At 41.9% G+C, this 23,028-nt stretch overlaps 1 protein-coding gene across 19 annotated transcripts in view; it reads left to right on the forward strand.

Moving 5' to 3' along the window:
* PRDM10 (PR/SET domain 10) overlaps positions 1-23,028 on the forward strand; it is a 50,965-nt gene that overhangs the window by 4,512 nt on the left and 23,425 nt on the right. For 6 of the 19 annotated variants that reach the window (XM_079326662.1, XM_079326645.1, XM_079326663.1 and 3 more), the window contains 10 exons: positions 5,075-5,276; positions 7,015-7,182; positions 8,756-8,815; positions 11,536-11,655; positions 12,593-12,800; positions 13,177-13,418; positions 14,454-14,657; positions 16,436-16,508; positions 17,139-17,256; positions 18,377-18,506. In XM_079326662.1, coding sequence (XP_079182788.1) covers positions 5,184-5,276; positions 7,015-7,182; positions 8,756-8,815; positions 11,536-11,655; positions 12,593-12,800; positions 13,177-13,418; positions 14,454-14,657; positions 16,436-16,508; positions 17,139-17,256; positions 18,377-18,506 — 1,416 coding nt within the window. In that variant the 5' untranslated portion in view covers positions 5,075-5,183. Of the gene's footprint in view, positions 1-1,427; positions 1,753-2,760; positions 2,881-5,074; positions 5,277-7,014; positions 7,183-8,755; positions 8,816-11,535; positions 11,656-12,592; positions 12,801-13,176; positions 13,419-14,453; positions 14,658-16,435; positions 16,509-17,138; positions 17,257-18,376; positions 18,507-23,028 lie in introns of those variants that run through there. The other 13 variants (XM_079326649.1, XM_079326648.1, XM_079326652.1 and 10 more) reach the window with 9 other exon arrangements.

Genomic DNA, 23,028 nt, shown 5'->3' on the forward strand with positions numbered 1-23,028 from the left:
GTACTGAGTGGCTTTATTGCTGTCTGAGCAGGGACGTGGTCTTTTCCCCTTGCTCAGTTTCATTTTTCCCCCTTTCTCATCCTGGAGAAAGGACAAAAATGAGTGTTTGGCAGCCACTGGCTTGGATTTTTCAGCAGAATGCCCTTAGTGAGCCTCGCAGAGGTTGTTGCAGATGAAGTCCCCAGAGAGTTTGTATCTGCATTTTCTTGTGTAGTCGCAGCACTGAAAGAAATTGTCATTCTTTGCCAAGAAAATATGGTTATTGGTGATTTCAATTTTTTTTGGTGGTGCTTTTTTCTGACTTTCAGAGCTTACCTTTGAAGCACTAGGTGAGTTCATTGAATTTAACTGGTGTTTAAAACATGTAGACACCAAACACAAGCCAGCAGTGACTTTGCTGTAAGTATTTTTTTCTTATAGCACCGTTCACTCCTGAGTGTTTGTGGGGGGATCATGCATGCACCTGTGAGGAGCCACACATGGAGCTGTGGTGGCTCAGGGTGTCTAATGCTGAGGCAGCATAGCTAGCTAGGACATTGCTGTTGGATAGGCAGTGAGGCACTTTACCCCTTTGCTTTACTATCCTCTGAAGGTGAATGCAGTGCACAAGGAAGCTGCTGATTTAATAACACAACTCCAGAGAAAGCCCCATCCCACAGGAACAGGAGGAAGGAGTTGGAGAGTGTTGCAGAGGTTAAAAGGAGGTCTTAAGTAAGATTTTAAAAAAACCAAACACCGAGGTGCTTTTCAGGTATCAGAAGGAGTTTTGTCATTAATGACATTTTCTGGATTTGATGTAAAATGCAAAAACTAAAGAGAGATTGCTGTAGGTCTGTGACAGCAGTAGGTTCCAGAAGGTGTTGAGAAAAGGAAGGTGAATGTGAATGGTGTTCTGCGACAAACCTGTGTTGTCCTGAAGGGATGGTTAATTTACTTGCACAGCTCAGAATGAGCTAATGTTCCACTATAGGATATATTTCACAATCACAGGAACTGTGCTGGTTATTGGATCATGTTGTGTTGTGATTTGTACCATGTATAGTGACAGACAGCCACTGCTTCACCACTGCCATACTAGAGTGGTACTGGACTATATTTGTACTCACTAGTTACGCCTGTTAATGTTTCAGCTTGTGTCATCACCTGGCATGGACAGCGTGAGGCATGCTTGTTGTTTGGGGAAGAAAATGCTGTGTCTGCAGTTACTGTAAATGCTTTAACATCTCCAACTGGCATTGCTTCTTGCTTGTGTTTGTGATGCTCATTGTGCTGTATGAAAACATTGGGGTGCTGGCAGAATTTTGGGTGACTGTTGGGTGATATGTCAAAATTGACTAATCTTTCAACTACCAGAAAAGTGAAATTTCATCATCATCAAGTTACTGAAGTACTTGCCATGAGTATACAGAAAAAAAAAAAAAAAAAAAAAAGACGGTATATTGAATAATGTTTGAGCCAGGCCTCTTACAGTGGAGACAATATAGTTGTGACAAACATAACGCATAAATTTAACATAAGTTTAAGCAAACTGTTTGGATTATTATATATTGTTTTACTAAACCTCTACATGGATTTTAATTACAAAATGTAGCCTACTTTCCTCATATTGTGGAAAAACTGAGTTTATCCTATTCCAATGCCTTTTATATTTAGTTATGTTTTTTTCTTTTAGGATTTCTGCAATTGCATTTCAATTTCTGTTACACTGATTTTTATGTTAATCACTTGGACATAGCAGAGCTTCCCATTGAGGTGCATGTCTTGGTGTTTATTTAACTTGTCTGAAAATATGTGATGTGTACAATATGGTGAGAAAAATCAATAGTTGCAAAGGATAATCCATGGACAAACAGTGTGGAGAGCAAGCAGAGAGTGCTCCCTGCATGCCAGTGATTCAGCAGTGCTTATATCCAAAGTTTCACATTTATTTCTGCTAAAAAACTACCAAACCTGAGAGAGGACCACAGGGAAATGGTTAAAATTTCAAGACACTGTGGCTGTCAGTGTCAGGGCTGTAATGGGTATTGACAGTGGGATCTAGGGAAGGAAATAAGATTGTGCAGGATTAACGAGGAGCAGCATCCCGTGGAGGTCCAGTGAGCAAAGTTAGCTTGGTCTTCTTGTTATCAGTGTCAGAAAACTCACTCAAGTGTTGGTGTTTTGTGGCAGTTCTGTTGTCAGTGGCTTTGGATAAGATTTTTGCACTTCCTGGCCTTGACTGCAGGACTTGTTTGTTTCACTGCTGAATTTCAGCACTTGCTCCTGCCTCCCACCTTCTTTGTTGCTCATCCCTGGGACCTCTCTGAGATATGGCCTGTCTTTGCTCTCAGCATGTGTTATTCCAGGGAAATGTGCTTTTTGTGATTCCATTATCCAGGGAAAGTGTGTTTTCATGATTACCAGTGTACTGATGAAATGCATACCAGAGGCAGATACTAGGATGAATTTGGAAGCACAGAAGTTGAAAGCATCAGCAAATCCTGCAGTTCCTACTATTGTCCCTTATTGCTGCATGGTTGGCTGGGCTGAGCTGTTTATTATTTTCATTTCTGTCAAGAACAGCAATAACTGAACTGTTTATAGAATCTGCAGCACTGGGCCACTGAGTTTGGCTCAGCCTTGCTTTTTTTCCCCACAAGATTTTAAGTTAGTGCTAACTTTGAGAACCATAAAATTACTGCCTTCTGCTTTCCTTTCCAACTTTATGGCACTTCTTTTTTTTCAGAGATGAATCTTAATATCCAGTTCTGTCTTTTAAAGGCCCTGCCTGAACCCTTCAGTCTCCTTTGTACTCAAGTTGTAAATTATCTGTGCCAAAACGACTCTGCAGGAGTGAGTCAGCATCTTCCTTCACACCTTCAGTGTCTGCGGGTGGGGAAGGTCAGCCAAAATTTCTGCTACTTGTTGCACCATGTGGAATTAGCCAGAACTATGCCTTTTCCTTAATTCAGTTAGAAATTAATGTAATTACATTCTTTTTAGCAGGGTAATTATATTTTTTAAAAATCAAACCACCCCAAATTGAAACCTCTAATGTTTGTTTTTATTTTTGTTTTCTAAGTAGTTAGGTAATTGACTAAACTTTTGGCTACTGTTAGTGAAATTACCTGAATTGGCTCTTGATTAATAATTGCAGTCTAGGAAAAGAGCTTTTGTGGATAAATCCAGTGAAGAATATCAATAGGATAGGTGTTAAATTTTGCAAAGAAGTTGTTTGCAGTGTGTTACTGACATAAATACTGTCATATTTTGCATGGGTAGAGGTGATCATATACTGATGTATATATATAGTTATATATTCTGAATAAAGAACATACACTCATAAAATGAGTGAAGGAGGTCAGTGAATGAGGTAGGATTAGATAAGAAAAAATCTGTAATTTAATACTTAATAACATAATAAGTAGCAAGCAGAAAGGTTCTGTGTAGGGATGGGTGGTATTTATTAATAGATAAGAGCATGTGTGCACTTGGATATATAAATAAATAATATGTATCTGTAAATTGCCCTGACTTTCCATACTTGGGGAACAAGGCTTATTACTCCAAAATGTTTGCTGCAGTTAATTTGTTCATACTAAGCTCAGGCATTGAATACTGGTACATGGATTTCATGGGTGTTTTTTTTTTCTCCTAAGTGCTTTTTAGGGATATGTTGTATCAAGCAGTTATTAATGGAGATGAGATTTCTGTCCCTGTGTTCCCATAACTGGAGATGTTTGGATATAAGAGAAAGTTAGAAGAGTTGTTCAGTGTCTGCTTTTGTGGGCCCCATGTGTGCTGGGTTGCTCAGCATGAGACAGCAAGCGTTAACTCCAGTCACCAGTAACAGCATGACTTGGTGTCTAGCAGTGCCCAGAAATATCTTTCCCACTGGATTTCTTTGTCTGTATGGAAGCAATATGATTTTTTTGCTCCACCACACCATTCAGTGACATTAGCCTGAGACTTCCCTGCCCTTGTGATTTATCCATGCTTGCCAAGCCCAGTGGAACAGTCAGTGCTCAGGTCTACACAGCTTAGTCCTTGCTGGCAAAATCAGGAGGAGGCAGAAAGTGCCTGCTGCTTTTTTTTACCTCTTCTTATCTATTTTTCAGTCTGTCAATGACAAGCCAAATGCTAGCATTTATAGGGATAAATTATGACTAAAATAATTTGCATTGAAAATGCAAATGAATGAAAGCATCAGCAAGGAACCCTCTGCTTCCTTCCTGGTGCACAGATGGGTACTGGAGTTGGATCAGCCCAGCAAGGCACTGGATATAAAATAAATTTGATTGGAATAGCTGAGAAATGAAATGGGCTCAGCCTCATGCTAGTTCCTGGCCTGTGATTTTAGTATGACATTAGAGACAAAGGATTCGGAAGGTCCTGGACCACCAACTAAACCAATCACCAGAGCTGTAAATTACCCTTCTGGGATTGCAACAGCAGATTGAGAGGCCCCAATAAAATTGTAAGAAGTGAATAAAACCAAGCTTGGAAGCAGTTTGTCAAGATCTTTGAGACTCTTAAGTTTCATTGTTCCTTTTTAGTAGTTGGCTGTTGTAACACTGTATTAACCTGGGACTGGGGATTTGTCCAAGGTCAAATATGTCTGTAAATGGAAAACCAGTTGGTGCTCAAACAAAACCTCATTCAGGCAAATGGAGGAACTGGTGATGCATCTCTGTGCATAGTTGTTTCCTTGTTGAAAGCCTCAGGTCCATTTTTTGCATAATTTAATTGATTTCTAGGCCTTTAGATGACAAAAGGACAATGAGGAGAAGGTGGTGTAGATGGCCTGTGGCCAAGGAAAGACATGCAGGAAGAATTCAGTGTAATCTTTCAGTTTATTTGATTTGTTTCCTCCTTAATGGGACATGGAAAGTGGTGAACAGCAGGACTTGACCATGCTCAGTGAGATAAGATTTCTGTGCCCTTATTCCCATAACTTAAGGTGTTTTGGTCTTGTAGGAAGTGTTTGTAAAGCCAAACCTGCTTTACTCTGTGTTACTGAAATGTGGTAACTGATAATAAATCCCTCATAGCTCTGTGCCATGTGTCATGCTAGTTTTAATGTCTCCATTCTCAGTTTTTTTTACAGCCATGTTGCTGAAGATCACTTTGTCTTCTGGAAGCAGAAACTCAATGAACAGATGAATCCCTTCAGCCAGACATTCCTCCAGTAGATCTTTCCCCTCATGGAGCACCCAGGAAGGGAGGAGATGGACTTGAAAGAGGAAAGTCCTCAGGTTTGGACCGAGTCTGCAGCACCCGAACAGAATACTGCTCAGGTGATCAGTCAGAGCTCTGCCTCTGCTCAGGCTGGATTGGGATTGGTGGGGGGGAGGGTTAGTTCCTGTTTGGTCCTGATTCAGAGTCTAGATGCTCAGCTTTCATTTGAGCAGAAATACAAACATTTCTGTGGTGATTTGGGGTTAAAGCTTCAGAAACTGAGCAGTGCAAAGCACAGCAGTGAAGATGCAGAGCTCTGAAATGAGATGACCGAAGTCAGGCAGTGGCTGTAGAAGTTTCAGTGTCCAAATATATTTATAACCATGTGGGAGAGTAAAGGATTCGGAGTAATGAACATGAACAAAATCTGTGCTTTGTGGCAGCTGCTTTTCATGGTATCATTTGAATCAGTTGGAACTGTGGGTGGACCTTGGAGAAAGTGATATGAGCAATTTTTTCCAGCCGGACATCTGGGTAGAAATGTTAATTGTAAGTGACTAATGTAGTCAGGTTCTGCTGTATGCAGTTTGTCCCTCTGCCTCTGAGACAATGTAGCTGGGAATTTATAGAATACTGTAAATTGATTTACTCTGTTCAGTATTGTAGGAAAAGGGTGCTGCATGATATTTGACCCAGCTGAGAAATTCTGTCTCTCAGTAATTTCCAGCTTTGAAATTTGCAAGGAAAGGCAGTTCTCAGTGGCCTGTGTTCCCTTCTCTCTAAATTGAATAACCATGCTGCTGTTTGCAAGTGGCAGTTTTAAGGCTTAATGAGTATTTGCAAGATGCTCTTCAAATGTGAAATTGTAGTGTTTGTGGCAGGATTTATTGCACAGAATCAGCACAGAGCATCCATGGGGGAATACCAGGTGTCTTCTGAAGCATAGGCTAAAAAGTGAAACAAAATAAAATATGTAACTGTGGCATCATTTTATGTGAAAGAATTTTATGTGACTGTACTTGTACTCAAAGTAGTTTCCTGCTCACTGTCCTGTTTTTCCCACACACTGAAAGTGCTTTTCGGCTCGTAAAGGATGGCAAAAGCTAAACATATTACTGTTTTCACTGGAATTCAGTATTCTGTCTCATTTAATATAGGCTTCTGATCATCAGTTATGATCATAATGTTCTGGTAAAATCAACTTGTTTCAATATAAAATGCTGCCCTAAACATAACTTTTTCCAGTAGTCCTTAGAATCTGTGCCTGATGTTTTCACATATGGGTTTGTGTGTTTAAATATTTGAATTTTCTACTGATGCTGCACATACATACCACAGAGAGCCAGTCTGATACACCCTACTGCTGCCTCTGAGAACTGCAATACTATAACTTGAGGAGTATGAGAGTTAATAAATTCTGTTAGCCTCTCATCAGACGGTAAAAATTACCTCCAACTACAGAAGTAGCTGAATGAAGTCATTATCATAAATCCTGAAAGGGATATGAGCATACAGGAAAACAATATTCCAATAAATTTTAATAGATACATCAGTTTGAATATGTTTGTTCCCCTACAAATTCTCAAAGTATCATGCAAGAGCTAAGTATGGGTGAGTGCCCTTTGTAGCAATTACATCTTGAGTTGCAATGCAAAGTAAAAGCAGAGACCGATGGGACTTGTATCCATATTTCTGTTGGTAGCATAACTGAGATTTGAAATATATGTTTGTCAGTGCATTCAGATTAGTTGGGACACAAGTTCTCTCTGCTTCCCAAGGCAGAGACTCTGGTGCTGTGGCTCTGGTGCTGTGGCTCTGGTGCTGTGTTGGTGCGAGTCCAGGCTCTGTTTGTTCCAGGTGCGCTTTGTCCCCGAGGGGGGGGCAGTGGCTCAGATCATGTACAGTGACGAGCAGGAGCGTGGCCCCGCGCAGCAAGTGGTTTACACGGCTGATGGTACCTCCTACACCTCTGTGGACACCTCGGAGCACACCCTCGTTTACATCCACCCCGTGGAAGCTACGCAGGCACGTGTGCTGTGTGGTTCTGAGCCCAGCCTGGTTTTGGCATCTAGAAAACACAACAATCTTGTTTGGGATGAAAGCCAGTTAGCAAGTGGTATGACTGGAAAATAGCAGGCAGTCACTCTCAGTAGCTTTCTCTGCCCACTGCTGAGCAGGGACTTCATGCTGTTCGTTTTTCTGATGTGCAAATCTGCTTATCAAAGGCTGGTGAGGCCATGAATTATGAAATGCTGGTTACTTTGCTGAAGATGGATGAGATTATAATTTATTCAAAGGTCTTTTTCAGAAAAAGGATAATCTCACCAGATAATTTCACCAGAAATTCTGCCTCTTGTATCCAATAAAAAGCTAAGAGCCATCTCTAATCCTTCTGGAAGAGTCTTTGTTTTGTGTAGTACAGTTGTCATAACTGTTAGTTACAGTAACAGTGGTGCCTTTTTGCAGGGCATCTGTTTATTCAGTGTAATTTTGTAGCCTCTGTAGACTTGCTGATTTTACAGACTTTTTATACTCTTTTCTTTTGCATAATCATATCAAATAGCCTTTATTCCCTTGCAGCACATGCTTATATGGGGTCAGTATGCTATGCATCTGTGCCTCTGTGTGGCCTGATTAAAAAGGAACAGAGTTGCTTTGTTGAGAGTGTTTTGTAATGTCTTTGCTGACAGGGGATATTAGCTGTGCCGCAAAGTGCACGTACCTGACACCCCTGTCATGCTGGCAGGGGCTCATGTGACACAGTGTGTCTTGTGCAGCTCTCAGCTGTCCCAGAAAACCAGCTTCTATGTGGAGAGATGTCCTAAGAGAATATCTCCCAGGAAATTCCTGGCCAACTAACTCAAAAACTCTGAATGTTGTCATTGTGTCAAAAGATGTGTAGTATTCTGACACTCTGCATCTAAGATGAAATTATCACAATACTGAAGGAATTTGTATTATACCATGCTTTATTTTGTTGTAGCCAGGCTGCTACAAGGTCAGATGTTTCAAGTTTTGGCTAAGTAAGGCTAGCCTCAGTCAGTCGTGTTTTTCCTGGGATTCTGTCCTTGTTTTGACTGTTCTCGCAGAATATTGAAGTTGGCATGGCTTCTGTGAAATTAAACAGCATCCTTACCATATCAAAGTCCCATATAGGATGCATGATAGTTCCTCAAAAGAAAGCATGCAACAGTTTTGTAAATTTTTGGGAAGAAAAGGCTCGCAGTTACCTTCTTTCCTTAAGTATTATATATTAAGGGCATAGGTAGAGCTATTGAATTTCATGCTGTTGATTTTATCAAATCAACAATTGACAAAGTGATTTTGGTAAAATAAAATAAACCCCATGAAACACTTCAGCTGTACAAATGCAAAGTGCTGCATAATTATATTAACCCTTTAATGAGGCCTTACATAATTTTTAATTTCTATGTGTGTAGGTCTACTTGGGTAAGTTGAATTTTCTATGATAACAGGTAGTTTAATGCTGACAAAGGCTCAAATGTGGGTTGTTTCATGGTGGCAGGGTAACTTTTGTGTGAGTTGGGAGTAAAAATCCCCAGGGGCTGGTTTGACAAGCCTTTTTCACTTTGTCCAGACTCTGTTTACAGATCCATCTCAAGTGGCTTACGTCCAACAGGATGCTACCACCCAGCAGGTAAGCAAGAGATATTATTCATTTTGGGCCTAGAACTATGAGGGAACAGTTAGGGAAGGTAAAGGGACATTCATGTGGTAATGGAGGGTAGTGGGCTGTCTCTGAAGGTGTCCAGTGACAGTCTTGTGCTGTCATCCTGATGAAGACCAATGGCCAGATTGGGCATAAATTACAATAAAAGTTAAGAATGATTTCGGGTTTATTCTCAGTAATTCTTATTCAACAAGAATTCTAATTTATTGCCACAGATAGTATAAAAAGTCTTTCAACAGTGTCTCTGCATCAGATGCAGCTAATGTCATCTTAATGTGCTGTTTTGGAAAGGCTGGGTTTTCAGCCTTTTCATGTCCTCATGCAGCTTCTGGTCCAAGTGCCTTTAAATCCATGAGGGGCTCTCAAGGGATAGAAAAATTGGATTAAGTTCTAGGTTTGCTAGAAACATCACAGGAAAATAACTGCAGAACCTGAAGAAGTTCAGTGAGTGGCTCCCTTATCACATGTGCTGGACTTGCCAGTGTCAGGTGGGCTGGGAAGAGAATAAAACTGCAGTCTGTGTTTATAAGGTTATGATGATTTTTTCTTATTCTTTTTACATCCATCATGGATGGGAAAGTTTTTTTGTTAACTCTTACTGGTGTCTTTGGGGACTGCACTGTGCAGTCAGTAGACAGGTCAGATCAGCTGTAGACAGGTGCTTTCAGATCTCTCTGTTTGGAATTCTCTGCTTGTCATAGACTTAAAATCATTACTGCTTGGTGAGTCTTTAATGACATATGTGAATGGATGTGTTAGATCCAAATCATCACCAAAGCCGTAATTAAAATGTGTGTTTATTGACAGTCTTGAGGCAATGAAGGCTTGAATGTGTGCTGAAAACAAATTATCGTGCTAAAAGACTTTCTGAATTGTTGAGACACAGACAGGAAGCAATGACTGACACAAAGGTGTTACCTGTCTTCTCATTCTTCTCTTTCTCTGGAGTTTTGTTCTGGAATTTTTTGCTCCATAAGTTTCCTTGCATTTATAAGCCAAAAATTCCTATTTAATTGTCTTAAAGCTCATTTAACAAATATATGATTAATTAGAAATAGAGATTACTTGTGTGCAGTGCAGATAGCAGTGACCACAGAGGTGATCTGCTGTTATTATTCCAGAAGCACTTGTCTGTGTATCCTCAGCCTCTCCTCCATTCCAACACTGTCTACAGCAGTCCTAACACATATATTAATTTTTTGGTGAACAGTTAATCCCTCATTATATCAACTCCTGCCTTTGCAGCTGTTTTTACATCAGCATTTTGTGTGGGACATCCCTGAACTGACAACTAATGATAAAATAATAATTAAATCTCCTCTTGTCTTTCAGAAGAAACTTTATTGTAGAAAGAAAGTGAAAGGTTTATAAAAATAATGCCCATAATCCATGCAGTGCCTGACATGGAAGTGCAAGTAAGGATATGTTTGGTGTGATTAGTAGAAGGCAATGCTAATAGGGGATACAAATAGATCCAAGTCTGTGTGACCCTCTCCTTGCTGGCACAATGAAGGAATAGTGATGCCTCTTCTGTTGCCACTTGGCATCAGAAGTGTCAATACCACACTATCATGGTGGTTTCCTCCGCACTGTCACACCATTCCTTGAAGTATTTTTGCTGTTGTTCTTCAGGAATTCCATAAATTATTCTTAATATCTCTTTAAACAAAGCAACTGGTTGGAGTTCTAAGTCCGAATGCTTACATTATGGATTTTGTTGTCTCCCTCACTACTGGCCCAATTCACTGTTCTCAGTTTTATCTGATATTTATTAAGCACTCTGCAGAGAGGCAAGAGCTTGGATTTTAGCATAAAAGCTGTGTAACAGTCAGAGGCGCAAACTAGAAGCCACATGATGTCAGCTGTAGAGAAGGATGAAAAGTCATGTGGACTAATGGTGCAAATTCCTGTATAGATAAGCAGGAAATAAAAGGCAGGAAAGGTTATTCTTAGGGATTTAGTTGTGCTTTGTTTTATTATTGAATGGATGAGAACAGTGTGGTAATATGCATTAATTTGGTTGTTACAGCACAAAAAAACCAAGTTTGTAAACAAAATGTGTAGTGTGACCAAATGTAAAGAATAGTAATTGTTGGGATCCTCTTGTTTGAGAGTTTGATCTTCTCGTGAGGTCAATAAACCATGTTGATTTTTTTAATGGTTCCTGGATCATAGAATAACTGGATGATTTGGATTGGAAGGGATTTTAAAGCTTATCTAGTTCCAATCCCTCAACCACTGGCAGGGTTTCCTTGAGGGGAAAAAAAAAGTCTGAAAAAGAAGAAATGTTTCCTAGTCCTTCTCTACCTTTTCCCTTGAAAATGAAAGTAAATTTGGGCATAGAGGAAAAGAGACCCCAAATCACTGTTTTTTCCAAGAACTTTTTTAGCTCCTAACATCTGTTTTTAACACAATTTGAGCCCTGGCTGGGTAGGACCTTAATTTAAAAATGTGTAATAGGTAATTCACAATTGTGAAGTGCATAGATTTGAAGCCTTTCCCTTGGTCCCAGGAGCTGCAGGTTCTGTCCAAGCCCATCATCCATATTTGAACCCCAAAAATCATGGGAATGCCACAGTTTTTGAGTGAGTGCAGGGCTCAAGGGGGCTGTGCATGCTGGGCCATGCCCATGTGTTAAGTGACTGATGGAAATGCTGCAGTGCTAAAATGAGTGCCTGTGATTTTAGGTAACTGTGCTCTTGCCTGCTGCTGCTCAGAGCATGAATCCCACCAACCTGTCTGTGCTCGGCAGCATTGCTGACCCCCCCCAGCCAGTGGCTCTGGAGCAGGGGCCACAAGCAGATAGAGTAAGTTGCCAGGCACCCTTTCCTTTTCCATGTACAAGTGCACTGATTCCATTGTTCCATCATCTCTGGGGATGAAATGTGGCTGAGTGATCTGGGAGGAAATGTGAGAAAGCTGTAGTGCAGATTTCTACCATCCTCCGTAGTCTCACCATGGAATGTATGGGGGTCTTAGGAGATCATGTATTTAATGTACAGAGAAACCTGGATATTAAAGGAGCAGCCACCTTAAATTCTAATGCTGACAAGTGAAGCTAACAGGTGTAGTGCTGACTGTCACAGCAACATCTACTGGGTTTCCTTGCCACTGTTTTCAGACAGTTCTACTGAGTGTAATATATCTTGTTCTCTACCAGAGATATCTGTATGGCTGATGGAATATGGGCCAAACTTAAAATGTTGCGATTCTTTTAAGGAAGGAAAGGACTAAACTTGAAAATCAGTGGAAAAATGCAATGCCCTCGACTGTTCTTCATGTCCCATTGTTTATATCTAATCTCCACATTACCCCTCATTGACTTCTGCCTTTCTGCCTTGGAGATAGCTTTTGTTTGATTGTAAGGAGAAGATCATGTGCAGAAGTTCAGGATTCTCTTGCTTGTACAAAAGAAGATAAAATACAGCTTCAGGCTCTGGATATTACCTAGAGCCTAGACTTTGTTTTGAACTTTCTGCAAGGGTCCAGTGCTTCCCCTGAGTTCAGTTTCTTCTGAGACCTGAGTCTTTGGCAGGGTAGAGCCAGGCAGTAATACAGGTGTTTTGAGTGAGGGCATCAGTAGCAGTGAGCATGCAAAACATCCCTTGGCAGTCCTTTAGCACCTTCCCTTGTCCTCCTCTCCATTAACAGAGGCAGCAAGAAGGGTAGACTAGCAAGGACCTTTATTCCTTTTCCTTGTGGTTTTCTTCATGAATCAGCTCAGTTTGTGAATTCTCTCCTCAGGCATCATTACCGATGCAAAATCAGGTGTTACCTCCCATGGAGGCTGTGGATGGTTCTGATCCTTTAGCACCTCTGCAGAATCAAATGGAAAGGATAGAAACAAAAGAGGAAGATGATGAAGATGAAGAGGAGGATGAAGATGGGGAAGACACCGACATGGATGAATGGGATCCAGATCCACCTCGTCCCTTTGATCCCAATGATTTATGTAAGCATGTGCAGTAGTATGTAATGTACTGGCTGCTCCCCCCTTTTTTCTTCCCTCTCCATCAGCCCTGTAGTAAAGAGGCAAAAGCCATTCAGATTTTAGAAGTAATGAGTGAATGTGATTCTTTATTCCTTGAAATGTAAACTCAAATTGGGCTGCCTTACTGAATATACAAAATTCTGTCCTTAGTGAAGTCTCTAAGCTGCTTTTTTTCTATTCTGCTGGACACTGGCCTGTCTAATATTTTAAAATGTAGACAGACTGTTGGTGTAAGTATTCCCACAGCTGAGCCAGAGATGTTTAGAGAGAGATAAGGCTGTCTCTGAGCTGGTGAAAGCTTCCTGAAAGTTACATCCTCTCTGCCTTTGTGTTGCAGGGTGTGAAGAGTGTAATAACGCACATCCCTCAGTGTGTCCGAAACATGGACCTTTGCATCCCATCCCCAACCGGCCTGTGCTGACCAGGGCGAGGGCCAGCCTTCCCCTGGTGCTCTATATAGACAGGTTTTTGGGAGGTGTGTTCTCCAAAAGGCGTATCCCAAAGCGTACACAGTTTGGGCCTGTGGAAGGACCCCTGGTCAGACAGACTGAGCTCAAAGACTGCTACATCCATTTGAAGGTAAGGGTGAGAAAAGGGGGAATTGATTTGTGCCTAAGCTTTGATTTTTGTTAATTTGCCACTCTACCTTCATCAATTCACTAGAGATACTTTGTTACTTCCATCTTTGAATGTAACTGAGAAATACACTGATTACTTTGGCTTCAAATCTGTTCTGTTACTCAGGGTGACGCACTCATCCCAGTGAATGTTCTGGCATTATGGTGGTAGGATATATATATGTATATATAGGGTACATAACATGGAAGGCTGTGAATCACTCTGACATGAGCTGAAGCAGCATCTGGACATAAAACTAGCAGCCCATTCTGAGGATGTTCTGCAACCATTCTTTTGTGTCGTGTTGTAACCTCAGTTCAAAATAGTTTTTCTTACCTTTCTGTTCATAAGATGTAGGGGAGAGAATATACTTTTATTCCCTTCCTCTTGCCAAGTACCTGGCTTGTGGTAAAGTCGATTTGAGTGGCTTTTTTCCATTTATTTACTGGTTTCACTATAAAAAATTGGTCCTTAATTTGCTGGAGTTTAGATCCACAGTCTTAGGAGGGCTCTGATGGTCAGTGTCTGACAAGCAAGTTGTGACCATAGACAGGCTCAGCAACTAAGACAAGTTCAGCTAAAGAAGGCTGCTTCCTGCTTGAGGCGATGCCATGAGTCAAGAAATGAAAGGAAAAGTGGGGTCTGCCAGTTAAAAACTTCTGACAGATATTTCTGTAGCCTACTAAAGCTACAGCTATTTGTGTGTCATTTGTTATAGTCACGTGTTCATGCTGTGCTTGACCCCTTCAATGAGTGATTCTTGTCCCTGAAAGCCTTGGAAGGATCCATTGTGCCTCCCTAGTTAATCTTTACCTGTTGCTAAATATTTTTTCTGGCTGTTTCTGGATCCATGTTAGTTAAAAGAGAAAATTAGCTATGCCTTCATTGCTCCCCTGATGTAACAGTTGCATGGGCACAGTAGTTTTCTTAGTAACACAAATTCTTTTGAATATGCTGCCAGGCAGTTACAGTCATGTGTATTGGATTTTGCTACAGGTTTCCCTTGATAAGGGTGACCGAAAAGACAGAGACTTGCAAGAGGACCTGTGGTTTGAACTTTCCAGTGAGGCACTGTGTAACTGGATGATGTTTGTGCGTCCAGCTCAAAACCACCTGGAGCAGAACCTGGTGGCTTATCAGTACGGCCACCACATTTATTACACCACCATTAAAAACGTGGAGCCCAAGCAGGAACTCAAGGTATGGTACTGCTTGTGTGTCAGGATTCTCTTTTTATATGGATTAAATAGTACCTCAAAAGTTGCTGCCTAATAAGTGCCAGAAACTACTGCTGTGAATAGTTTTAGGGCTTTTTTTCCTTTGATGGCATGAATTGAATGTCACTGAAGTCAGTAAGTAGTTAGTCACCAACATAGGTATTTTTATAAGCTTTGGCTCATGAGGAAGTTTAAAATAAAAATATGTAAATTATTTATCTCTGTCATGCTTTACACAACATATATTTTGCTGATACAATCTAATTTTTATTGTAGCAGTCATACTTTTTTTTGATATTGTATGCCCTTTCCAGTTAACCCTGTGTGTTCCTGGCTTCTTTTCTGGTGCCTTAAGTGAATATGGTCTCTCCTTTAACCTGGCTTTCCTGGAGCTTTTGAAACTTTGCATGTAAAACATTATAAAGAATATTGTGACTTCCCTATGGTTTGCTTTTTCTTCCCTCTAAAAATTTATTGATTGTGATGAGCTCAAGGCAGCATGGCTGGCTGAGATGGCCTTAATTTTCAACATTTTTTTGGGGCACTGGGGGAGGGACCAATAAATTTTGCTATCAGGAAATTTTGTGGTTCTTCAAATATCTTCTTGCATGTAGATTTCAACAATTTGTCTGGAGAAACAATTGTTTAGTAAGTGTACTTACTAAATCAGGGCAAAAACCTACTTAATACCATTTAAGAGTAGGACTATATGAAATCAGTCCTTGATGTTTTTAAGCTGAATTTCTAGAAATCTTAATAATCCATTTAAGTGTATTTAAACATCATTTTCTCAGCAGTTTTTAAAACAATTTGAAATCACACTTTAAATCAGTACAGACCTCCCTGTGTTAGTAGTGTCTTTTGGGTCAAATGGATTGCTAAATGAAAGGCTTAGTAATGTGATTTCCTCCTCGAGTGGATGTAGAGCATTCATGTACATTTTGTCCAGAGATTGAAGTAGTTGAAGCTGGAAGTTCCAATTTGCCTGCCAGGTATGTAGTCCGGGACCTCCAGGCTTTCGTCTTTGTCCAGCTGGTGAGATTCCTGCAGAGTGACACACCTGCTGGAGAGTCCTTGAAATCCTACTCACCTCTGCCTGTGGCCCACTGCAAGTTCAAACTTGTTTGAGTTTTTCATACTGAAAATCTGTTGGTGCGTTCTTTGAGAAATCTCTTCGAAAATCCACTCTTTTTCATCAAACAGATGAAATGATGCAAATGATGGAAGAATTCTCAGCTAAATGTGAGCATCTGCTTTTAGGCTTTAAAAAACTTTGTATTCCTGGCTCTTGTGGTTGTCTTTGCTAAAGTCTTGAATTCCTTGTATGACAAAAGTGGGTCCATCATGTTGGTGATCTTTGTTTTGGGAAGCAGAATTATATTGCTCCAATCCTTCAGAAGCATTTTAAATTACTTTGTGTGGATGGTGCTGCTTCTTGTCTGTGTGAGGAGAGCAGGAAAGAAATGGGAAATCCCCCAAGATAATAACATTTCCATTCCTCTTGGTATAAGTATCAGTACTCTGTTGACATCCTTCATTTACAGTCATGTAGCCGGGTTTGAAGAGATTAATCTTATTTCCTTTAGAGCTACTGGCAGCCATGTGCAAGATTGGCATTCATGTTAGGAAGCTAAATGTTAAAATTGTATAGATTGGTTGAGGCAAGTGAAGTAAATGTATTGCTTAAAACCCATTTTCAGATCAATTTCCATTAGTTTTGACTCCACCTAGGTGTCCTATTACCTTGTGCTCCTGCTGCAGGTGTGGTATGCTGCCTCCTACGCTGAGTTTGTGAACCAGAAGATCCATGACATAACTGAGGAGGAAAGGAAGGGTAACTTGGGATCTTCTGCTTTCAGTATGGTGGTGGTTGCAAGTTGTACTTCTTACTTTATAGTACATGGCCTGTATAGTGCTCCCAAATTTTTGCTGAGTTGGGAAAAGTTAAACCAGATCTAGATTGTGTTATTGGGGCTTATTTCCAATAACTATGCTCATGAGAATATTACCTTAATTTAAGCCTTTGCTTCAGTTTCTGGGAAGCATTAGATTGCTTCCTCCCAGGAAGAGGTTTGTTTCTGTACTCAATGTCTATGGTGTGTCATAAACTGAGGTGTGACTGCTTTAGATTTAGAAATTTCCCTTGATCTCTCTTAACTTAAGCCAATGGCACAATCCTGTAGGCTCTTCCATACAAGGGTGAATTTCAGAATCCTACTGAATTTCTAACAGTGTTCATAGTCCATAGGAATTGTCCCTGGTGATCTTTCTGTGTCTCTGTGATTAGCTATGGTCATGGCACAGTGCAGAGGGCATAAAAGCCAAGACCAGTGGAGCAGGGCTGGGTATTCTGCAGCCTTCAGGGGAGAAATATGGTCCACAGAGGATAGAGAGGCTGGGGGGCAAAAAAAAATAGGTGTTTAATTGCTGATGAGTGAAATGGTGTTATTGACATTTCCAATAGTGCTCAGGGAGCAGGAAAAGAACTGGCCATGTTATGAGTGCAATCGACGTTTCATGAGCTCGGAGCAGCTCCAGCAGCACCTCAACTCCCATGATGAGAAGCTGGACTTCTTCAGCAGGTATTGAGCCTTAGCTTTGCTTGTGGATCACTGTGGTGCTCCCCCAAACATGCAGAAAGGAGGGGCTTTGTCCTGCAAATCTTAGTGACCAACTCGGGAGAGATCAGCTCGGCACCAGATAGAAAAAGCATGGCAGCAGGAGGCTGACTGGTATAAGAAATTCTGTGAAAGAAGTAGCTTGAGAGAAATAAATAATCTGTTGAAATTAGTGAGGGTTTTTTGTTTTATTTTGTTCTGGCTTGTTGTTTTTTGTTTTTTTTTTTGACAATGGCTTTAAATATTTGTAATGTTTCAGTGTCACAATTATTGAAATACTATGTTTCTCAGAGATATGGAAGTACAGAGCTTGGAAAACAAGGCTTCTAGTGCCTCATTGGCCTGGTAAGATAGTTTGTCCTGACCTATTAAAAACTGAATCTACAAATACCTGTCACAGAACAAAAGGCATTGGTACCTTTCTCCCGAAATGTAGCAAGTGACTCAGTTTTGTTTTGGTTTTTTGTCACAAAATTGTTCCCTTCTGTTTAGTGCCTGACATCAATGGCTGAGTGCTTTTTGGGGGAGGATGTTGTGGTTTCTGATTTTAAATGGGTTTCTGTGTGCAATTGTAACTTCATGCTGAAAATGCTTTCAGCACACCATAAACTAGGGTGCTAGAAGGCTGGATGGAAGCAAGTAGTCCTCTGCGTTCCATGATTACAGAAATTCTAATGTGTTCTGAACTTTGGTTTCTCATAAGGCACAAAATAGATACCAGCCAGGAACCATTTGTTTTTGCTGTCAGAATTCTTTTTCTCTCTCTCTCCTTCCTTCTTTTTCTCTCTCTCTCCTTCCTTCTTTTTCTCTCTCTCTCCTTCCTTCTTTTTCTCTCTCTCTCCTTCCTTCTTTTTCTCTCTCTCTCCTTCCTTCTTTTTCTCTCTCTCTCCTTCCTTCTTTTTCTCTCTCTCTCCTTCCTTCTTTTTCTCTCTCTCTCCTTCTTTCTTCTGTTTTTATTATTTACTGCATCATTTTTACTGAGTTGAATGGGTGACTAGGGACGCTGAGAAAGGAGTATAAAATCAGTGGAGAATCCAAACACATCTTTTTCAGTTCTAACCTGGAGCACTCTTGTATTCTGCAGAGCCAGAGGCCGAGGTCGTGGGCGAGGCAAAAGGAGATTTGGACCCGGCAGACGCCCCGGGCGCCCTCCCAAATTCATGCGCATGGAAGTGTCCAGTGAAAATGGTGAAAAGTGTGAAGAGGGGACACAGGTATATTTTTGGAGATGGAGGGGGAAAAAAATAGCACATGGAATGTAAACTCTTGACTAAAAGAATTTGGGGCATCAGTGCTATTGAGGATGTTCTTTGAACTTGCACATGAGTAATTCTTGGTTTCTAGCTGGAATACTCTGCCAGAAGAGCACAGTACTTCTACAAAACCTGTAAAATCACTTGGATTTCTGCAGCAAGTTTCACTCCAAAGCACTTAGCAGTGAGATGGGTTATTGTGGCAGCCTCCCAGAAGTAATTTAGACAGTAAAACTGTAATAGGAATTTAGGTTCTTATTTGTCCTTTCTGGAATGTGAGATCAGCCTGCTCTTAAAACTGTTAGTGTGGAATTAAATCAGTTTGAGATATGATTCCCTATGCTGTTTTAATATTAACAGAAGGGCTGCCTGTAGGCAGGCTTATTGCAAAATCTTCTTTTGCTTGTAGCTGTTGGTTATATTCTGCAGGGACATAATACGATGCATTTAAGTAAAAAGCTAAATTCTCTGATGCTGATCATGGTTAGGTTACCACTAAGTCCTGTTATAAGGATGACAGGAGGGATCAGTGCTCTGGTTTATGACTTAGCTGAAAGCTAATATCTGGAGTGGTCATTTCCCTCTGCCACCTCACTGGGTCATGGCTCTATGCTGACTCAGAGGGAGGAATGCGTACTCTACCTCTGAATTCCTGCTGCAATGCCCTAAATGCTGCTTTAGGTGCAGGCAGTGGTGAGCTCACCCTCTCTACATGCTGACATGACACATGCCAGCCTCATTTAGACAAATGAACCTAATGGTGTACCCAAACCCTTCACTCTGGGGAGATTGTGCAGTCCAGTGTGTGAGTGGCATCTGGACTTGAGGTGGCTTGTGTCCTGCCAGATTGGAGCATGGCCCAGGCCTGGCTTGTGTGTGTCTGTGCAGTGGGACAGGGTGATGTCCCAAGCTGTTGGAGATCTGCTCACCTCACTAAAGGTGGGCATGAGTTCTGCCTGACAACTGGAGAGTCAGGAGGCTGCGAGCACAGCTGGGTGGAAATTTGCCACCCACACCTAGGCTGGACACTGAGGTGGTGTATTTTTTACTAAGGGTCTCTTTCTAAGCACTCACGGTCTGTAACGGTATCACTCCTTGGTTTTCTTCTCTCACACCCACTTTTGTGTTTTGATAGCACCAGCTTTCAGCTGATATAATTAAATATTAATTCTGATGCTCTGTTCCCTAGCTTGTGGTTCTAAGTGTCTTCAGTAGCATTATGTGGTGTCAAATAAGGATCTATGCATGTTTTTTCGTGTCATAGAAGATTATTCCTTTCTAGAAGAGTTTTTGGAACTTACAGGGAGAGAATGTAGATTTTTGTGTTACTGCTCACAAAACCTCCCTTTTATGCTAAGGCAAAAGGGGAGGAAAAACAGCTTTGTGTGATACATGGAAGGGATGTCTGCAGAGCTGGAAACTGGATAAAAACCCACATAGTGCCCAGTGTGATCACCTGGTTTGTCACTCTCCAGTTCAGCCCTCCAGATAGTTTGTTAGAAAGGTGAAAACACTGCAAAATGACACACAGTGTTTCAAAGTGCCAACAGTTTCCATGAGAGAGAAATTCTCTCCTTTCCCAGGATTGCACTAGTCACTTTTTTTTAAAGCAGAAATAGTCCTGAGTGCAGAAGAGCCTTTTTGATTATTGTCTTGGTTTGAAAGACAGGTGGTTGTTAAGAAAGGCAGAAGCCTGTTTTGAAATAAACAATGTAGACCCCTTCTCTCCAAATTATTATAATTCTGAAACTAAAGGGCTCTCAGGTAAAGATATGGGAATATGAATAACAGTTCTTTACTAGGAAAAAAATAAAAATACAGAAATACAAAAACCACAAAACTCTGACAGAATCAGAATACCTCCTGACACCCTGTCAGTCAGGGTATTGGTAGCAGTCCCATTAAATGGTGGCTGCAGTCCTCCTGCAGTGGCAGATGTGGTTCAGCTGGAGCAGTTTCCTGTAGAAGAGTGCAGTTTTCCTCTGAAGATCCAGACACGATGGAAAGGTCCGGTGTTCCTCTGGAATCCACTGGAAAGATGAATAATTTGCTGTCCAAAATCTTAGTTTTTTATCTAGGGAGGAAGTGCTTGCACCCCCTGGGTGGAGCATCTCCCAATGGGATGATGTAATTTTATCAGTCATGCAGTGGGACTCAATGGCCCATTTACAGAAGATATCTCCCTCCAAAGGTAAAGATCACTGCCTCACCTGGTTTCAACAGATGGTGATAGAATACATACTTTTGATTATATCCTGCTTTGCAACCCAAGACATTATCCACCCCTTATTCTATTACCATCTGCATCATACTTAAATCAATATCCTTTTTAAACTCTACAATTAAACCCTACACACATTTCTCACTTAAGACTAGGTTTTCCTGCAGTACATAACTGGTTTCTCCATCTCTCAGCATTACCCACCAAGTGTAACCAGGTCCTTGAGCAAAGACAAAATCCCAGAGATGGATTTGTCTTTGCCTGAGGTGGAACTAATCCAAACAGTTTTTAGTAAAAAAACCTTCCATATGTACCACAGGGACTTTATCTCCACCCACTGTGTGCAAGGGTTCAGACTGAGCAGGACCAGCTTGATTGATGGACCCTTGGGTGTTGACCATCCAGGTGGCCTTTGCTAAGTTTATTTCCCAGTTCTTGGAGGTTCCCCCACCAAGTGCCTTCAGGGTAGTCTTGAGTAGGCCATTGCACCATTCAACTTTCCTTGCAGCTGGTGCAACATAAGGGATGTGATATATCCACTCGATGCCATGTTCTTTAGCCCAGGTGTTTATAAGGCTATTTTTGAAATGAGTCCCATTGTCTGACTCAATTCTCTCAGGGGTACCATGCTTCCACAGGAATTGTTTCTCAAGGCCCAGGATGGTGTTCCGAGCAGTGGCGTGGGGCACAGGGTAGGTCTCCAACCATCTGGTGGTGGCTTCTACCATGGTCAGCACGTAGCGCTTGCCCTGGCGGGTCTGAGGCAGTATGATATAGTCAATCTGCCAGGCCTCCCCATACTTATATTTGGACCATCGCCCCCCATACCAGAGGGGCTTCACCCGCTTGGCCTGTTTGATGGCAGCGCACGAGTCACAGTCATGAATAACCTGAGAGATGCTGTCCATGGTTAGATCCACCCCTCGGTCTCGTGCCCACTTATAGGTGGCGTCTCTGCCCTGATGGCCTGAGGCATCATGGGCCCATCGAGCCAGGAACACTTCTCCCTTGTGTTCCCAATCTAAGTCTATCTTTGAGACCTCTATCTGTGCAGCCTGATCTACCTGCTCATTGTGCCGATGTTCTTCATTAGCCCGACTCTTGGGAACATGGGCATCCACATGACGGACTTTCACGGGGAGCTTCTCTACCCGAGTGGCAATGTCTTTCCACTCATCAGCAGCCCAGATTGGTTTTTCTCTACGTTGCCAGTCAGCCTTTTTCCACCTTTCCAGCCAACCCCACAGAGCATTGGCTACCATCCATGAATCAGTGTAAAAGTAGAGCTTTGGCCATTTCTCTCTCTCAGCAATGTCCAAGGCCAGCTGAACAGCTTTGAGTTCAGAAAGTTGACTCGATCCACCTTCTCCTTCAGTAGCTTGTGCAACCTGTCGTGTGGGGCTCCATAGGGCAGCTTTCCACTTCTGGTTCATTCCCACATTCCCAGCTGCAGAGTAAAGCACTTTCTTTACCTCTGGTCCTGTCCTGACTGGGCCAAGGGCTACTGCATGAGCCATCTCTTGTTTGATCTGGGCAAAGGCTTGCTGTAGTTCAGGGCCCCAGTGGAAATCATTCTTCTTGCAGGTGACCAGGTAGAGAGGGCTCACAATCTGGCTATACTCAGGGATGTGCATTCTCCAAAAGCCTATGGAACCTTGTAAAGCTTGTGTTTCCTTCTTGCTTGTTGGTGGAGACCTCACAGTGATCTTATTGATGACCTCAGTGGGGACCTGGCACTGTCCATCTTGCCACTTCACTCCCTGGAACTGGGTGTCTCAAGCACTTTGCTCTTCTTGATGGTGAAGCCAGCTCCCAGCAAAATCTGGATGATCTTCTTTCTCAAACACCTCCATTGCTGTGTTCCCCCACACAATGATGTCATCGATGTACTGCAAATGTTCTGGAGCCTCAACCTTCTCCAGTGCAGCCTGGATCAGTCCGTGGCAGATGGTGGGGCTGTGCTTCCACCCCTGGGGCAGTCGGTTCCAGGTGTACTGCACGCCCCTCCAGGTGAAAGCAAACTGAGGCCTGCACTCTGCTGCCAAAGGAATGGAGAAGAATGCATTTGCAATGTCAATGGTGGCATACCACCTTGCTGCCTTGGACTCCAGCTCGTACTGGAGTTCCAGCATGTCCGGCACGGCAGCGCTCAGCGGTGGAGTCACTTCATTCAATGCCCGATAGCCCACAGTCAGTCTCCATTCTCCATCAGATTTCTGCACAGGCCAGATAGGACTGTTGAAGGGTGAGTGGCTCTTGCTG

Source organism: Erithacus rubecula (assembly GCF_903797595.1).
Source record: "Erithacus rubecula genome assembly, chromosome: 25".
Classification (NCBI taxonomy): Eukaryota; Metazoa; Chordata; class Aves; order Passeriformes; family Muscicapidae; genus Erithacus; species Erithacus rubecula.